This window comes from Hippichthys cyanospilos, chromosome 3 (assembly GCF_059441005.1).
Source record: "Hippichthys cyanospilos isolate Australia breed blue-spotted pipefish chromosome 3, RoL_Hcya_1.0, whole genome shotgun sequence".
NCBI classification, from domain to species: Eukaryota; Metazoa; Chordata; class Actinopteri; order Syngnathiformes; family Syngnathidae; genus Hippichthys; species Hippichthys cyanospilos.
This window is the reverse complement of record NC_142371.1, coordinates 5,547,908-5,564,992: the sequence shown is the minus strand read 5'-3', so window position 1 is coordinate 5,564,992 and position 17,085 is coordinate 5,547,908. Positions and strand designations below refer to the sequence as shown.

General features: G+C 38.2%; 2 protein-coding genes across 2 annotated transcripts; both read right to left on the bottom strand.

The window, feature by feature from the left end:
* Positions 1-1,174: 1,174 nt before the first annotated feature.
* Positions 1,175-3,737, bottom strand: LOC148425596 (uncharacterized). The gene is made up of 4 exons (XM_088410678.1): positions 3,444-3,737; positions 3,268-3,351; positions 2,229-3,110; positions 1,175-1,767 (listed from the first exon to the last, which is right to left on the bottom strand). Exons 1-4 carry the CDS (start codon positions 3,541-3,543, stop codon positions 1,388-1,390), a joined length of 1,446 nt encoding a protein of 481 aa, XP_088266804.1. The 5' UTR covers positions 3,544-3,737; the 3' UTR covers positions 1,175-1,387.
* A 1,748-nt stretch (positions 3,738-5,485) lies between these two features.
* On the bottom strand, positions 5,486-14,193 carry LOC148425595 (collectin-10-like). The gene is made up of 7 exons (XM_088410938.1): positions 14,010-14,193; positions 12,150-12,221; positions 8,770-8,841; positions 6,593-6,646; positions 6,363-6,458; positions 6,022-6,239; positions 5,486-5,913 (listed from the first exon to the last, which is right to left on the bottom strand). Exons 1-7 carry the CDS (start codon positions 14,119-14,121, stop codon positions 5,677-5,679), a joined length of 861 nt encoding a protein of 286 aa, XP_088267064.1. The 5' UTR covers positions 14,122-14,193; the 3' UTR covers positions 5,486-5,676.
* Between the last annotated feature and the right edge of the window lie 2,892 nt (positions 14,194-17,085).

Here is a 17,085-nt window from a genome sequence, read left to right as displayed (position 1 = left end):
GAGGGCATTCTGGCTTTTTATTAGGATGGGTGGTGAATCAAGGGACACTACATGGGCCCATCACATGTTATCATGTTATTGTTTTTAAGAGTTCGACTCTTTACTTGGCAAATCTAGACAATCTTGATGGCCTTATATTTTCAAAGGAAACAAAATGGATGAGAGATGTGAGAAGCACATTGTTAACCTTTTTTATCTTCTGAAATTAGGAGAAACGAATCCAGTAAATAACAATTCCAGTTTAAAAAGACAAAACTAAATCAAGTACTGTCTTCCACAAACCAGGGGTCACCCAAGACCGTTGGACCTGTTCTAAAATTAGTTAATCAATAATGGAAGATTATTTTGTAGGAATATTATGGCTATAATAATTTGAAGGTAAGTGTTACATACTATATTTCCCAAATACTGTATTGTGAGAATTATTAGGCATGATCAGGGTCTTCTCATAAATGAATAACAACATACTGTAAAAATGTGATTAGAATACAGTAATGTGTTCAATAGTTCAATTGGTTGTTCAATAGTGTGCATACATTATTAAAATATATACTATACAAACAAAAACAATACAATATACAGTATACAAAAATCAGTGCAATGATTTTTTTCTGGAATCACTCTCTACCAATCAGGAAACACAAAAGTGTTTACCTCCTCCGCCTTCAAAGGACCCCGGAAGTTGGAAATTAAAATGTCATTGGAAATTAAAATGTCATATCTTCATAAAATAAAAATAAAAAAATGTGTTGGCGTGCAAACCTGGCATTAGGACAAAGGGAATTTTATGCTGGCATCGTAACACTAAGAAGCTGAAATATGATTGGACATAACGATATTATTATTATTATTATTATTATTATTAATAATAATAATAATAATAATAATAATAATAATTACAAATGACAGTAGCCTGTGAAGCCAAGTCACATGCAATTAAATGAAGACAAAAGACTGTTGGAAATATATATTTACACAATATTTTACAAATTTATACAGGTTTTTTAAATGCAGGTCAATGCTTTTGATGATTTTAGGCCTTCAGAATAGAGCCTCACACCTCAACACTGTTTTTTACACTTGAATGAGAGTACATAATGCTTAATATACAAAATAGAAAGTTCCTAACCCAACCCAACATTTCCAAAAAAAACAAACCTGTTAGTCACTAAAATTGGGTCAGTATTTCTGTTTATTTGTTTTGTTTATAGTCACAGTGGTTAACTACAGTGCTCATATTTACAACAGTAAAAAATGTTAAAATTCAGTTGTGGTGGTGATAGTTTGTAGTTTGATCTTGGATTATTTCGACTTTCATCACTTCCTGATAGTGCAGATGATAGTGCAGCATGCAGTGCAGCACTATGCACAAACAGACACACGTATTTTAATCCTCACAAATCCAAGAGAGAGATTCACCACAAGGCATGTCATTCCAGCCCATCCCTGAATGTGACAGCTCCACACAGTCCTCGAGACTGTCAGAATCATTAGGCTCCCCTTGTTGCCAGAATCCTTCAAAGTCTAGCTCCTTCCCATTCACCCACTTCCACTTGCCCTCATGCTCCAAGTCAGAAAGCCCAATCCAGACTCGATCGTAATATGCAGAGAGAAAATCCCGCTCCTCTTTCGTGGTGACCATGACCAAATCACCTCCTCGGTCTTGACAGTCTCTTCGACTCATTTTCCATGACTTAGTTTGTCCTTCCTTAGAGACGTAGTAGCATTTCTCCTTGAATTTGACCCACTGTGACGGGCAAAGTTTTTCTAAAAAGGAACACAAAAAGTTTACTATTTTAATGCAATGCACTCACACAATTGATGAGCTCAATTGCCAATATATGAGTGGCATCAAGAGAACAGTATGGATGGATGGATGGATGATCGATAGACAGACAAACAGATCTTTTCAGTTTACTCACCCATGTCCGTTATTAAGGGGGCAAACTTGGATGGATTGATTTAATGGATGGATTTTAAAAAGATGGCCACACTATTTAAGGATTAATGTCAAAATGAAAAGCATCAACCGAGAGAATCGTTAATAATCATCTAATAGTCTTTCATGCGATACAGGTCTTATTTGTTTCTTCTCAATGGATGGTGAAGCTTCAGTGTTCGGTCAGTTTTTTATGTAAACTTAAATTGTGGTGAGCAAGAATCTCAAAGCAGGAAGGATGAATGTTTATAACCAAGTTTCAACTTGTTTTTAACTGTATGGTACTCACCTGCTCTGTTCCGATTTAACTCTCGAGCCTCCTCCTTTAAACCGTCTCGACTTTCAACCGCTTTGCTGAATCGGCTCTGCAGTACCTCCATCTCTTTGGTCAGGTTGCTGGACACCAACCTCAGTTGGTCTCGCTCAACCGTGAGGGTGTCCCGCTGTGTCCTTAGACTATCTCGCTCAGTTTGGAGGGTATCTTTCTCACTTTTAAGGCCATCTCGCTCACGTATGAGAGCTTCTTGTTCCTTTTGGAGGGTGTCTTTCTCATTCTTGAGGGTGTCTCGCTCATTTTTAAGAGCCTCGTGCTCCCTTTGGAGGATTCTTTTATCATTCTTGAGCGTGTCCCGCTCACTTTTGAGAACTTCGTGCTGAATTTGAAGGGTGTCCCGCTCACGTTGGAGGGTATCTTTTTCTGTCTTTAGGGTGTCCCGCTCACGTTTGAGCTTTTCTTCCTCATTTTTGAGGACGCCTTGCTCAACTTGAAGGGCGTCTCGCTCATTTTTGAGGACATCTTGCTCATTTTGGAGGGTGTCCAGCTCTGTCTTGAAGGTTCCTTGTTCATTTTTGAGACTGTCACGTTCATTGTGGAGCATGTTCCGCTCATTTTTGAGAGTGTCCCGTTCGTTGTGGAGGGCGTTTCGCTCATTTTCTAGAACGTCTCGCTGGTTCTGAAGAGAATCTTTCTCATTCTGAAGGCGGTCGCGCTCACCTTTCACAGTGTCCTTCTCCTTAGTCAGAGAACAAAGATTAATCTCTAACTTTTTATTGCTCTCTAACAAATTGTTATATTTGCCCTGCAACTGAAAACATTGTGAGGTTAGATTTGGACACATGGTGAGACCAATGGGCAGTGTGTCAGTGTCTTTTGGAGAGCCAAATCCGATGCCTGTAACAGAATGAGCATATTTTGAATCATAAAAAAAAAAAAAAAACACAGGTGAATGCTGGTATCAATAACAAGTGTTTATGAGCTTTTGTACATCCAACAATGACATAAGTACAACGTTACTTGGACTAGAAATCATGTCAAGACATGTACTTACACTGGCCCATCATGGCGATGATGACAACCAGCAGCAGAAGATAGAGCAACCCCACACACACCGCAACAGCTCCAATCCACATTACTGCGTTACAATTAAGAAATGCAAATCAGCAATGTTAAGTGGTAATGTTTGCTTATCTCGCAGCATATACAGTAGGGTCTGGTTATTCTTACCTGATTTTGAATATCTTCCTCCATATTTTGTTTTAGATTCCATTAACTCCCAACCATCTCCTGTAATCATCCCCAATTTGTTGTTAAATGTCACTGACATGTGTCTGAGTGGTATTGACACCCTCTTTCTTCACAAGTGTTGCAACAAAGAGTATTTGAGGAAGTTTGGGCATCTGCTGAATCAGGGAAGATAAAAAAAAAAAGAAAAAAGGAATGGGCACACCTTTTGATAGACTTAAAGGAGAAGTCTGTATCAAAGTTATGACCCAAAGTGAATGGAGTATTTTATTTGTTTTTTATAATATGATGTCAACTGTCATCTCTAGAGAGGAACTGAAATGTATTTATCTCGAATGAGTAACTTATAAAAAATTGGGACATTTGGGTCTGAATCGTTAACATTATAGTACTGTCAGCAAATTCATATTTCCCTTTGCAATAACAGGAAGTCAACAGACTCTGCGCATGAGCAAAAATAGCTCTCATGTATGATATTACACTCCTTACTCAACAGTTAAAAATCTCACCTTCAAAACAAAGTCCTCTGGACCGTCCAAAATCTTACCATCAGAAAATTATACAGGTATATCTTCCCACGATCACAGGCAGGGGGTCACTAGGTTTAGACAGTGGGGCCTAATCTTAGCTTTGTTCAAACACAGTAAATACATATGGAGGATTAATGACCCCCAACCCCCTCCAAATGACACAATATACGTATGTACACAGTGTATGCAAAACGTAATTTACAAAGTAAGCCAAACCAAACATTTTCAATTACCAACAAAATTAGAGGGGAAATGTTACCAATTGTTAGAAATTGTGCATTTTGTCTCCATGTTACCATGGATCGAGCCCAAATGAATTAGCAATTATGCGGTGACCCAAGAGGCATGTTTTTTTTTTTTTTTTAAAGGATTACCAATAATAACTCGCGCAAGAAGTATCAATTTAGTTTGTCTTTGTATCCAGAGTTTAGCAAATATACAAAAATCAGGATCTGGGCTGTTTTGGCTTCTAAGACTCTAACCTGGTACTCCTCAACCCGCTAAGCAGACTAAAGGCATTGGTTATCCCCTGGCAAAGTATTTTACTGTATACATTTGTCCAAATAGTAGTTATCATCCACTCCCTCCGTTTTCAGTCCAGATCGGGCCACGTGGACGAAAAGATCAGCCGTCCAAGGTCCTTCTTCGGCCTTCGTCTCCCCCTCATCCTATAAACACTTGCATATCTATAATATTATCCAAAGTTAAAATGACCCACCCTGGTAAATGTAAGTTATGACTGAACAATCTGTTCTGAGTGAAAACACTTCCAAAATACTGGTTAAAGGGAATGTATAAAAGTGAACTTAAACTGTGAAAATTCAAAATTAACATTTGAAACGCATAGTATTATATGATATACTGTACTTGTATAAAAGCAAAATTTCAAAGGTACATTAAAACAATGTTAAATGGTAATATCAAAACAAATAGGTGTTTTATGACATCTTAGATTATTCAAAATCAATTCAACACCTATAAAGACATAGGTCTCCAAAAACAGTTGGGTCAAGAACCAATATTGGTCAAAATGTATAACCAACTTTCTGGCTTGTTTTAAACAAAAAACCACACATTTGGGGTTTCCGTCTCCAATTTTTTTTTTTTTTCTGCCAACTTTTTTTTATTTTTTTTTTAGAGTTTACACTCTTGTGAGTCAGACATCTTTGCTCATGCCACAATAACTGCTTCGAAGTTCTCTTGAAGCTTTTGGTGCACATGTGCCTACATGATTAAGGAAAATGATTCCTCAATTATGTTGTGAATCAATAACAAAAGTAATATTAAATTGGTCATCATGACAGGCTAATATTAATTATCTTTTTATTTGCTTAGCTAGAATTATTCTCCTGGTCTTAGATATATGACGCTCCTCCCCTGAAATGTTTCATTTTTATTTCCATACTCCTAGAGGATCTCCAAAATACTTCTGTGAAATCCTTTAGACTTATGCTCCACTTAAGCGCAGTCCTGAAAATTTTACTCAGTCACCCAAAAATTCTAGCATTTATTGATACATGAGGTCCATAATCTATGGGAATTAACTGTTGTGAAAGTAAAGTGAAAACCATTGACTTTTTTTTAATGAATATAGTACATTATACAATATATCTGAGGTGAAACTTAAATGGGCACTCGTAAGCCTAATACCTAATTTATTGAACTGTACATACACGAAAGTCTGTTCAGTCACTAAACATGCTTGAGGGGATGTCCCCCCTCCCTCTTATTTTACTTTTTGGAAATTCACAAATGAAAAACATGGCCATGTCACACTCCACATGACTCCATGTCCCTGTGCTGAGCAGCTCCACACAGCTCACGTTTTGCCCGGGTGAAGCGAGCGCCTCATCTTGACTCCATGCAGTAAAGCCCTTGAGTGATTTTGAATCTGCATCTTGGGAACTGTTTCGTCCATCGTCCTTAAGAACAACGAAAGAAAAACAATGAGTGACCAAATTTCCACAGAATATTTTTATTTCCTCGTAATTTTTTTGTCAACAGTGAATGTGGAGGAACTATGTACATACTAAAAGTGTGCCTGTGTTTTCAAGCTGCACTCCGATGTAAACCCTTGTTAGTCCAGACTGACTGATATAATCGGCTATAAGGCGGTTACTATCGCTATTATTCGGCATGGCCAAGATGCCGCCTCTCAGCTTGCAGTTCGTTGAAGCCTCCTTGAACTTTTTGGCCTCCTTCACCAACAGGTAGTAGTGCTCATCACTCTCGATCAGGCCCAGCATGACTGGACAAGAGTAGAGAAATGAAATGAGAACATTTATATTACTGCATAGGAAAACAGCACCTCCTTGAATGACAAGCGGCTCAGGTACATTTTGTTCAAATATATCAAGTTGAACAAACTCACTGTTCTTGACAATGTTGAGTGCATTCCTCAACTTGCTCAAATTGACCTCTATCTGTCCAACCACCCTCCTGTATCTTCCACAGTCACATGTTGTGCCTAATTGATGATACAGAATATCTTTACTGTGGGCAGAACATCTTTTATTGCTGAGCCTTCTGCCACAACACAATTATGATTGGTGACAAATATTTCAACACAACCACATCTGTCAACTGCTTCACACTGCTTACCTGCTTTCCCCTTCAAACCCGTGGGTCCAGCTGAGCCCGAATCTCCTTTGTCCCCTACAGAGCAATGCATGACGTTAAATAGTGCAGGTTTATCAGGGAAATGCCAAACAGGTGTAATAGATAGCCAACCAGGTAAAATACACTGACACCCACGTATACAATTCCATTATATTTGAGTCTTCTAATGAAAGTGCAAAATTATAGAATCCCTGAAATACAGTAATAGAGATGAAAAAATATGTCAGTAACTGATAGTCCACCTCCAACTGGATTTTTCCAAGGTTTTTTGGTTGTACTAATAGAATATCACCAATAGATGGTGACATCACACATGTAGAATTTTAGAATTTCACCAGTGAAGTCAACAGTACATCATTGAAATGATTTTATATAGTTTTTCAGTGTAAGCAAAACCATCTTGACTCCATGCAGGTGATTTAAAGGAGACACACAAGAATTGTGCACTAGTGATTCTTAACCAGTTAGGGACATGTTTCTTAATCTCATCTACCAATTACCTGGTCAAAATCAAACATACAATACATAAACATACTCAAACATGATAATGTGATGACACTCCAGTTGCTAACTTACCTGTGGCAATAAAAGTCATGGTTTTGGTTGGTCTACCCTTTAACCTTAAAAGGCAACTCTGCTTCTTACAATGAACTCTTTTGTTCAAGGTGTTTAATGAGCTGTGACCTCACCGTTTGTGTGTTACAAATCTACTTTTCCTGTAAGCATTTATTAAACCTACGTTTACAGAGAAAAGTGATTGCTCACAAGGCAAACGTAACACTCGTAAAGACAAAACAATCAACCGCAAAGGAAAAACACAACAGCATGACATGATTTGTTCCTCAGTGTGGTAACCTCAGAGGTAGGTGAGAGGGGAGCACAGTTCCAAACATTAATGTGCTGTGTATTTTCCTGTTGTGCTGTGGAAGCTTAGGAAAGGACACCCAGTGGCCACAATATTAAGTACACTCACATAAAACATTTGATTTAGTAGCTCGAGGCCACTGAAAAGGGGCGCTTCAAGTTGAAAAGGGGGCACATGGAACTTTTTCATTCAAACTAAGAAAATATAACACGTGCAAAAAATGATCGTTTGTGTCCATTCATTACGATTTCGTAACACCTGACTGAACTATTGTACGTATGGGAATGGTACAGCTAAGAGACATCCCAGGGGTAAACAACAGATGGAGTGATCATTTTGAAATTTTCTTTTCGGCTGGGAATAAGCTACAACCATATTCTGAAAAACAATACAATGCATTTTTAGGCTATATGAAAACAAAATACTATATGGCAAATGCAACAAAAAAAAATATATATAAATATGAAATAAATAATTTGGGGGCTTGGTACAAAATTGCAAGGCAAAACACCTGGAGAATTGAAATGGTCTACTTAAATTTACATTAAAATTGTCTTTCATCATTATCTGGGCCTGTTTTTAAACACAAGGCTATTCTGTTATGGGGATTAAAACCGGTAGCTCCACCGTTTTTTTTTGTTTTTTGTACCTTCTGCCATCTAGTGGAAGAACATTTAATTCTTTTGCCTGTAAATTGACTGGCATTAGAACTTATATAAACAAAGACACATCATATTTGGTAACTACATAATGCCATTACAAATTATGTAAAGATTGACCTTTTTTTTTTTTTTTTTAATTATCCTGAATTCATGATAATCTCTCATGGTTCAGGTTACAGGCAGCTGCCCACAAAGCACAGGCCAATTTAAAAACAACGAATGGGATAAAATCTAATGTAATTCTTGGTCGGTGGGGTATTTTGAAAATGTCCTGGTACTAACTGCGGCTATTTAAACAGTGTCTGGCCAACACGTTTGACAGGTGCCATCTTGCAGCCCAAGCGGCATGATACATGTTTTGCAATGCAGCAGTATTCTTTGTTAAGGCATATTTTGGAAACAGCCAGTGTAGTGCATGACTGTTAACGCTTACCTAATATGGCAGCCAGTTAGTGTCCGGTCTATCGTTTTTGTTTTTTTCTTAACTTGCAACATTTTTGCAGACACTTTCAAAACGTTATTATGCCTGCAATAATAAATTACAAAAAGTAACATAGGTTATAGCTATGATTAAGCAATGAATATGTACTGTATTAGAGTGGAATATATGAATGACTTTATCGATGTCATACCTTGATCTCCACTAGGTCCCATCTTTCCAATGTGACCAACATCACCCTTGAGCCCCACTTCCCCTGACATTCCTGGCAATACAGAAAAAGAGTGAAAAGAAAAGAAAAAGAACAGAAGAGATATTCTCAACATCTTTAAAAAAAGTTAACACATCATGCAAAGAAAAGATGGCACACAGTGTTTTTTGTTCCTGATATTTTACAAGAGCAATAATAATAGCAATAATAATAAAAATAATAATACATATGGCAATCATCACCACACTTCATTGAAGAACATTTTCTTTCATTAATATGTGATTTTCGGAGTGGTTCGCATGTCCACAGCACAGTTAAGGGACCCGAGTTAATTTCCATCTGGCTCCGGCCTCCCTGTGTGGAGTTTGTATTTTCTCTCTGAACTCGCATGGGTTCTCTCTGGGCACTCCGGCTTCCTCCCACACTCGCAAAAACATGCGTGGCAGGTGTATTGGACACACTAAATTGTGATTATGATTGTGTGCGTAAAAGGTTGTTCACCCCTCTGTGCCCTTCATTAAGCTGGCAACAAATTCAAGGTGTGCCCTGCCTAATGCCAGGCACCAGCAAGCCGGCGACCCTAGTGAAGATAATTTAATTTTTTTCCACAAAAAACTTGGTGTAATGGTCAGAGGCACTGCAAGACATTGTTCTATGGGGTGGCCTGGGTCAAACAATTGCAACCTCAGTGAGGGGCAGCCAAATTTGGCATGTAGAGTCAGGGTTAAACAAAATGATTGTGTTTTGTTAAATTAGGTTAAATGTAAATGTGCCATTTATAACATATAACTGGCAGTTGTCAATGAGTATGACAATAGTGCGTGTATGCTACTGCAAAAATGGCAGAATAATCTGGAAAAAAAAAAAATTCTGTGTGTGAGCATGGTCACAAAGACAGTGGCCCTGGTAGTGGTGCGACATGGACCAAAGAAGACATTATCGCTTCATGCCATCCTTTAACAGTCATGTAAATGCAGTTAATTGGGGTGTTTTTTTTTTTTTTTTTCCATATTCATGGAGGTACCCAGATCGGTGCTGCTCCGAATTTGTTTGAGCCAGACAAAAGCATGTGCCCTAGTATCTCATCCTATCTTTCAATTTGATATTTGCAGTTTGGCAGGTTGTTATTAATTCTCCTTTTAAGTTTGAAGTGAGAAAATGGCTGTATTTTAATAATGTAAGTAATTATCCATGTCAGCACACACACAAAAAAAAAAAACATTTAAGTCAAACCTCGTTATATTCTGCATGGAAAACTCCTTTTTTTCTGACCAAAACCCACAGATTCCAACAACTTCGTACTCAAGGGTTTAAAGTGTGTGTGTGTTTGTGTGTGCGTGTGTGTGCATGTGTATATAAAGTACAGCCAAGCCATGGCCTTCTGCTGTGATTATTTCCTCAGGAAACTATTCCACTGGAAATTAATGATTTTTGAAATAGAAAGTGACACATTGGAGAGGACTGTTGCTTTGAAAGAGAAGTGGCACACAACCTCACACACACAATTACAAGTTTATTTGCTTCTTGATGATGTGTAAGAAATGCTGTTGAAATTATACAGTAGAATAAAAATACAGTAGAAAATATCTATTAAATACAAGTAGTACTAAATGTATAAGTTAAAATGGTTTTAAAATGAATACAGTATTATGATTCTCTGCTTTTTTTAGAAAGTGGATGTGTAGCTTTGTCTTCGTTGTGTTAAGAGTTGACAAATGTTGTTTTTTGTCTGCTTACACTAGCCAGTTAAACTGTTCATCCATCTTTCAGATAACACTTGTTCCTATCGCTGCTGTTGCTTTTTATAATGGCCAAACCCTCCAACTGGCTTAACGTCTGGATTCCCCATGCAGCTGCTCGGGGATAAAGAGGTGAAAGGCCTCATTTTTCATTATGAAGGCCCATTTGAAACCACTTAGAGCTAGTTAAATACAATCACATGGATGGTGAAGGGACATTCCAAACTGCGACAAAAGCCTGAATTTTATATTGCTTTTTCAGTTGTCTAACTCTTGTATACTGAGCCAAATTTTTCATTTGTCAACGTTTGCTTCAATGCTGGCTTCCACATAACGGTAGTTAACTCCCACAATAACAAATTCACAGCTCAAATGAGAGTTTTAACTTAAATGAGGGGATGGAGGGGGCGTTCACTACTGTTTGTTGACATTAATATACCAAGAGCAACGCATTGTTTTTGTTTCCAGGGCATTAGCTCTCCTTTAGTCCCTCTTAAAATTCCCAAATTAAGCCACGTTTTCCTGTAAAATCTCTTCAATTAAAAAGGGGAATTTATGCGTCATCTGTTGAGCTTTTGACGTTCTGCAGTTAAGATGTTGGAGGCTACGTTGGTGCTACAATAAGTTAGTGTACACACAGAAACCATAATGGCCGACTACACGGCACTGAAGTCACTCCAAGTTGAATAATATTTACATTTAGTACTTACATTTATGAGATTACTTGAGGATTTGTGGACAGTCATCGTGTGTCTGCGCGAATGTCTGTGTGTGTCTATTGGTGTTTTACTCTGTTGTCACTGGCGATCCAATAGAAGGGCAGCATTAAAATAATGTTTTCACGTGAAAAGCTCTATTGTTGATCTCAAATCATGCACCTTTTATAAAGTATCAGGTAACTACAATGGTTTTAGGCATGTTTTTAATGGAATACCTCTCTGAAAATCTGTCAATCAAAACCTAAAATTTTGGGGGGTAAAATTCAAGATGTCTTGTTCACTATGGAATTATATTTGTGCCACAATCGCGAGCGAGCAAAGAAAGATTTTGAGCGAGCAAAAACAGATTTTGAGTGCAGAAAAAAACTGAGTGAACAAAAATAGATTTTGAGCACAGAAAAAATTATTGAGCGCAAAATGATAAGCGTTTGAGTGGGCAACGATGGATTTTGAGCACAGAAAAAAATTGCTCGCTCAAAATCTCTGATTGCTCGCTTGCGGTAGCCCCCTCTCTCTCGCTCAACATCTTGCTCTCGCTTGCCCGAGATGTGTCCCCTCTGCGCGCGCGCTTTTGTACCTTTTATACCTTCTGAGGTCGTATCAGACCCATAGATGACAGCTGCAAATCAGGGAATCACCTATGTGGATTTTACACCTACCCATTTCACAAGCGCCTATTGTGTTGAACGTTGTTCCTGCTGTCTTGCAATTAAAAGAATGTTTGACCTCAGTGAGATAGTGAGGTTCTATTTTTACAGAACGTTCTCACTTGAAATGTCTTCAGTTTGTAGAGGGAATGTGGTGACTTTGTTTGGGGCTTGTTGCCTTTGTTCAACAGGATGGGTTACAATATGGAGCGCAAAGGTAATGCAGACAATGATAAAAATGATCCTAGTCATGCTACCTGGATGTCCTGGTGGTCCTTCCTTTCCCATTCTGCCCTCATCTCCATCGTATCCAATCGTACCTTGGTCTCCTGCATACAGGAAGAGGATAAAAGAAGAGGAGGTTACGCCAAACAAATTGGATTTATCATATTGTGTATATAAAATTCTCTTGTGTGCACATACTTGATAACTGATCTGGAATTCAAAATTGAGGGATGTGATGGTATGCAAGTTCTAATGTAAGTTTAATCCTTTGTGGATGTGTTTTTTTTTATTCTGAATGTCTAAAAAAAACGGCCTATTTCTTGTTTTAAGCAAAAAGTTCCATTGACCTATTAATTATGACATCATCTTTTGAAGTTAAAAACAAAAATGAGGTGTACAAGAGAGGTTTTGGCTACATGGGATGTCTGATGTCACTGCCAAGGACACTTTGTAACCTAGGTGCTGGGCAAATGCAGGATAGCAACAAACATTTTTGAACTGGGGCATATTAAGACTCTTACTTCTGGAAGGCTTATTGGCTTAATTAGTTTAGAATGATTTTCTTTTCTGTACGCCAAAATGAAATGTACACAGTAAGCTAAGTAATTCAGGCTCTGCTTTACTTAGATGGCAATTATTGCGGTTATTTATGGTGTAATGTAGCTTACCATCAAGGATTTAGAATTTAGGCATCAAGAAATACAATAAAGGGAATTATTTCCAGACTCAAACAGCAAATTAACCACTACATATTTGAATCAAAATAAAGTTAAATGTGAAATATCTTTCTTTTGGTGCTTTGGACTTGTAATTATTATACTATTTTGCTCAATATATGTAGGTGTATAAGATGAGATGGGTACAACTAATTGAACAAAGAACACTCATTATTTCTCCAATAAGCCGCCAAACAACATTATAAAGTAAATCTTGTGTAAACACCCATCTTTGCTGTTAGTTGCAAAGTTCCCAGAGTTCATCTTCCACACGAAGTAAATATAACTGAGGTAAATCAGTTTTTTTTTTTTAACTTTTTATGAAATTTAATCTCTAAGTTAATACTTTATTTTTGACAGCCCAATTTGATCCCTAACAGTCAGTGTTCCGTTGCTTACATCTTGTGGCCATCTAAAAATAGGGTGCCATGCACATCTATGTAAAAGTACGAGGTAATATGAAGCTTGAAAAAGAGGCACCGAGAAAGAAAAGTGACAAAGCGTGACGGCTGTGTGCACCACAAAACTCACTTTGCGGATCACTCGTATAATACTTCGGCAGTTATTTGTGTCAGGGAGTCTTGTTCAAATAATCAGTTTAGTTCAGTGGCAGCTGTCTAAATACACACCGTTTCAATGGGACTTTTTCAGTGCCACCACACACACAAACAGGTTCTAACTTCCTCACTCACTCTCTCCACGTCATCTTGGCACAAAAGTGGGAAAAAAATGCTGCTTAACTTTGCCTGGTGTGTGTTTTATTAGCTCTGTCTGAATCAGCAGGGGAATAGGCTACTGGATGTTGTAAAATGGAAAGGCATTCCCTCCTAAAAATCTGTGGGGTAGCAGTCAGCTCGCTGTTAAATGACAGGACATTACATGCTGGGTACCTTTATCAACAACCCTATAAAGCTCTTCAGAAATTATCCTTGGTGTTTCCTTGGAATTTTCCATTCCGTCTTTCTTCTGACCACATACAGACATTAACAAAACCAAATTGGAAGAGACAAGTCAACTTGTTAAATAGCCTTGTCTGAAATGAAAAAGTATTTGCATCGCTGTAGCCCCCGTTTATTGAGAGTTATAATAACCTAGGTGGAAGTGTACTATTTTAACCCTTTTGTTGTCATGCATAAGCAAGGCTCACATTAACAGCATCCTGTATACGTGTTTTACCTTTAGCTCCAGGTATGAGGGAGTTGTTGCAGACCTGAGGAGATGCAGAAACAGAAAAGAACGCCGCTGTAACACAAAATAAAAATAACCCACTTGTGTGTCTTGCCATCATGTACCAAAGGAAATTTGTGAGAATTGTATATGAATAACGCCTCCTCTATGTTAGTGTGTGTCTACCGGGAGATGTAAGTCAGTGTTAGACTAACAAGCAGATATCTTTTGGTTAGAAAACACTCTGTATCTCACACACCCGCGAACACACACACGCACGCACACACACACACGCATGCACACACGCACAAACATTCTTGTTTACATGGCCTTATCAGACCCTTGTCATACTATCAAATAACACTTACCAGAGTGTGGCATTCCTCTAAACTCAAGTCATGTTAATTAACATGAAATTCACCAGCTTGGAATCACAAGCTACTGTATACTTTTTTTTTTTTTTTTTTTGTCATTTTACTTTGATACACTATGATTTATGGCCTTCATTCTTCAACGTCAAATCCAGGTACTGTGGACTGTGCATCTTTAAATTATTTCAAAAACAGGTACTTATTTCACATTAATGCTACGTTCACAACCAACACCAAAGAAGCATTTCACCACACTTCATTCGCTAGTGTTTCATCATGGAGGTGAACAGGGAACTGGATGCTTTATTTGTGTGCACCGGCAAAAGGGAAGGGCGTCGCTTTTGTGCAGTTTACAGTACGTCGGGAAAGCGGAGCACCGCTGACCACTTCCACTTTTTTTCTGTGAGTGTGGCGGAGCCAATCTTTTCTCCTACAAGACCTTCAGTTTTTCCTTGAGTCGTGTGTCCCTCACTTTGCGGACAAACTCAGCTGACTAAAACTGTGCTAAATACGTTGGTTAATGCTGAACTATTCCCATTTTGGCACAATCCAACCGCTGCTAAAAAAAGAAGTAAATGTGCATACCAGGTATCCCAGGTTTTATTTTATACAATTGTCCTCATTCAGGTTGATGAAAGGTGGGCAAGGTGGATACTCCATCAACTGGTTGCAAAATAATGACAAGCAACCACTGACACCTTGATTTTACAGGGAACTTAGAATCTATCAACCAAGTGTATGGGCAGCATGGAGGAGTTTGCATGTTTTCACCATGCCCAGGTGACTTTTCTCCAGGTACTCTGTTTCTCTTCCACATTCCTGAAACATGCATGGTTGGTATAATGGACACTCTATATTGTCCTTAGGTGTGTTTATGAGTGTGAATGGTTGTTTACCTTTGTATGCCCTTTGATTTGATGGTAACCAATGTGGCCCGAAAACAGCTGGGATAGGCTCCAGTGTGCCATGACTTGTGAGCATGCTTTTGTGTACGCTGATTGTAATGTTCTGTATATAGGGCAGAAATGCAAATGTAAAAGAATTTGTGATCATGCCTTCATTGAAGGTAACAGAATCAAATATTTTACCCTATAATTGACAGGTAATCTCTTGCTCAAAGTTTACCTGTGATCATGAGGGCAAGACAATAGTGGTTGACAACAGTCCAAAAAACAAAGGGGAAGAATGAATGTTTGCTTGGATTTTCAAAATGATTGTTTAAAAAAAAAAAAAAAAAGCGATGGATCTGCTTTAAAACTGTATTTTTATTTTGGCCCATACCACACCCCTACACATAATTTAGTGGAAATTGGTTCCATATTTCTTAGCTGTGTGTTGGCCATCTCCTGAGCCGATATTGAAACAGACCCAAGGATGAATAGGCCCTCTGTTTTTCTTTTCGTATCACACCGAATGTCATCAGATCAAAAGGCTTTTTTGAGCTCCGAACTGTTGCCAATATGTGTTTGGCAGACCAGTAAGACAACACAGGCACAAAACCTATGCATGAACAAACTCTGGTTTCTCAGTATGCAGCCATGCCTGTGATTAGAGGAATTGAAGGAGGAAAACAAGAAAAGAGACAAAAAGGAAGTTAATCTGAAAAAAAGAGGACTAATTAAAGAAGAAGACATTGGAAGGGCAGCGAGAAGAAAATATATTGTGGTTGCTGCAACATGTTTTTGCCCCTGACAACAAGAAGACTGCTTCTAGATTTTTTTTTCCTTCTGGAGTGGCTTTTACTTTACTTTTGTGGCTTTGCAAGGATCATCCATGTGTGCTACTCTCTGAGGGACAACAAGAGTTTGATCATATCAAACGAATATTAATCAGAAAGAAAACAAATTCCTCATAGTCAAGTGGCTCAGAAGTCATGACTTTGAAACGTAACAATTTGACCTGGTGCTCATTTTTTCACAGCTTTTGCTATGTTTGGCATTTGTGATCGTCATTTGTATTTGCAGGCGCACAAAAAAAAGATTGGCCAAATACGCCCAGATCGGTTGGGAAATGCCAAAACAACCTTTGTTAGCAGTCATGGAATTACCTAATTTAACTGTGGAGGAAATGGTACAGGGCTGTATCAATGAAGTCAGTCATTTATCACTTCTTGATCCTCATTTTGAGCTACATTTAGTTTCTTTTTCCACATTCTGAACACTATTTCATGCCTTGCACAGACTATAGACTAGAAAACAAGTCAGGCTTCTTGCTCGTGATATCACTGATAGAGAAAGTTTCTTTTGGCCTCAACTGATGTTTGTTCAAAACTTCGAAGACTTCAGGATATAGTTTCTGCTGAGGAATTTATGGATTTCAAAATCTGTGTATTTTGGGTCAGCAGCTCCTTTTATGGCCCTGGCTTTTAGTGTTGCTGACAATAGCTGGCTGGTTGGGGAGACATGCTGTGAAGAACAACCACAGCCAACAACATGTCTTTGTGAGGCCAACATCGTGCTTATAAACTGCTAAGCGTCAGAGGCCATCTTGTTTAACCCTTCAACTGATGACATTGATGGACTTTCATGGATCATATTGTCTGGCTACAAAGAGAATTTGGGATTTCTTTACAGCAATAATACTGTTGCTCTGACGACAAACGGGTTTGTATTACAGATGAATAAATGGGTTGCACATTCATCTTTGTACATTTGGAGAAAAAAAAGACAGATGAAAAAAAGCAGAAGAAAAACGCCCAATGCAATCAAAATGTT

Excerpts from the sequence above, each read along its gene's own strand:
- LOC148425595 (XM_088410938.1), bottom strand. The coding sequence starts at position 14,121 with ATGATGGCAAGACACACAAGTGGGTTATTTTTATTTTGTGTTACAGCG. Across the intron at positions 6,459-6,592 it reads GGGTTTGAAGGGGAAAGCAG|GCACAACATGTGACTGTGGA; the intron begins GTAAGCAGTGTG and ends ATCATCAATTAG. Across the intron at positions 5,914-6,021 it reads AAAACACAGGCACACTTTTA|GACGATGGACGAAACAGTTC; the intron begins GTATGTACATAG and ends GTTGTTCTTAAG.
- LOC148425596 (XM_088410678.1), bottom strand. The coding sequence starts at position 3,543 with ATGTCAGTGACATTTAACAACAAATTGGGGATGATTACAGGAGATGGT. Across the intron at positions 3,111-3,267 it reads CATCGCCATGATGGGCCAGT|GCATCGGATTTGGCTCTCCA; the intron begins GTAAGTACATGT and ends ATTCTGTTACAG. Across the intron at positions 1,768-2,228 it reads GTTAAATCGGAACAGAGCAG|AAAAACTTTGCCCGTCACAG; the intron begins GTGAGTACCATA and ends GTTCCTTTTTAG.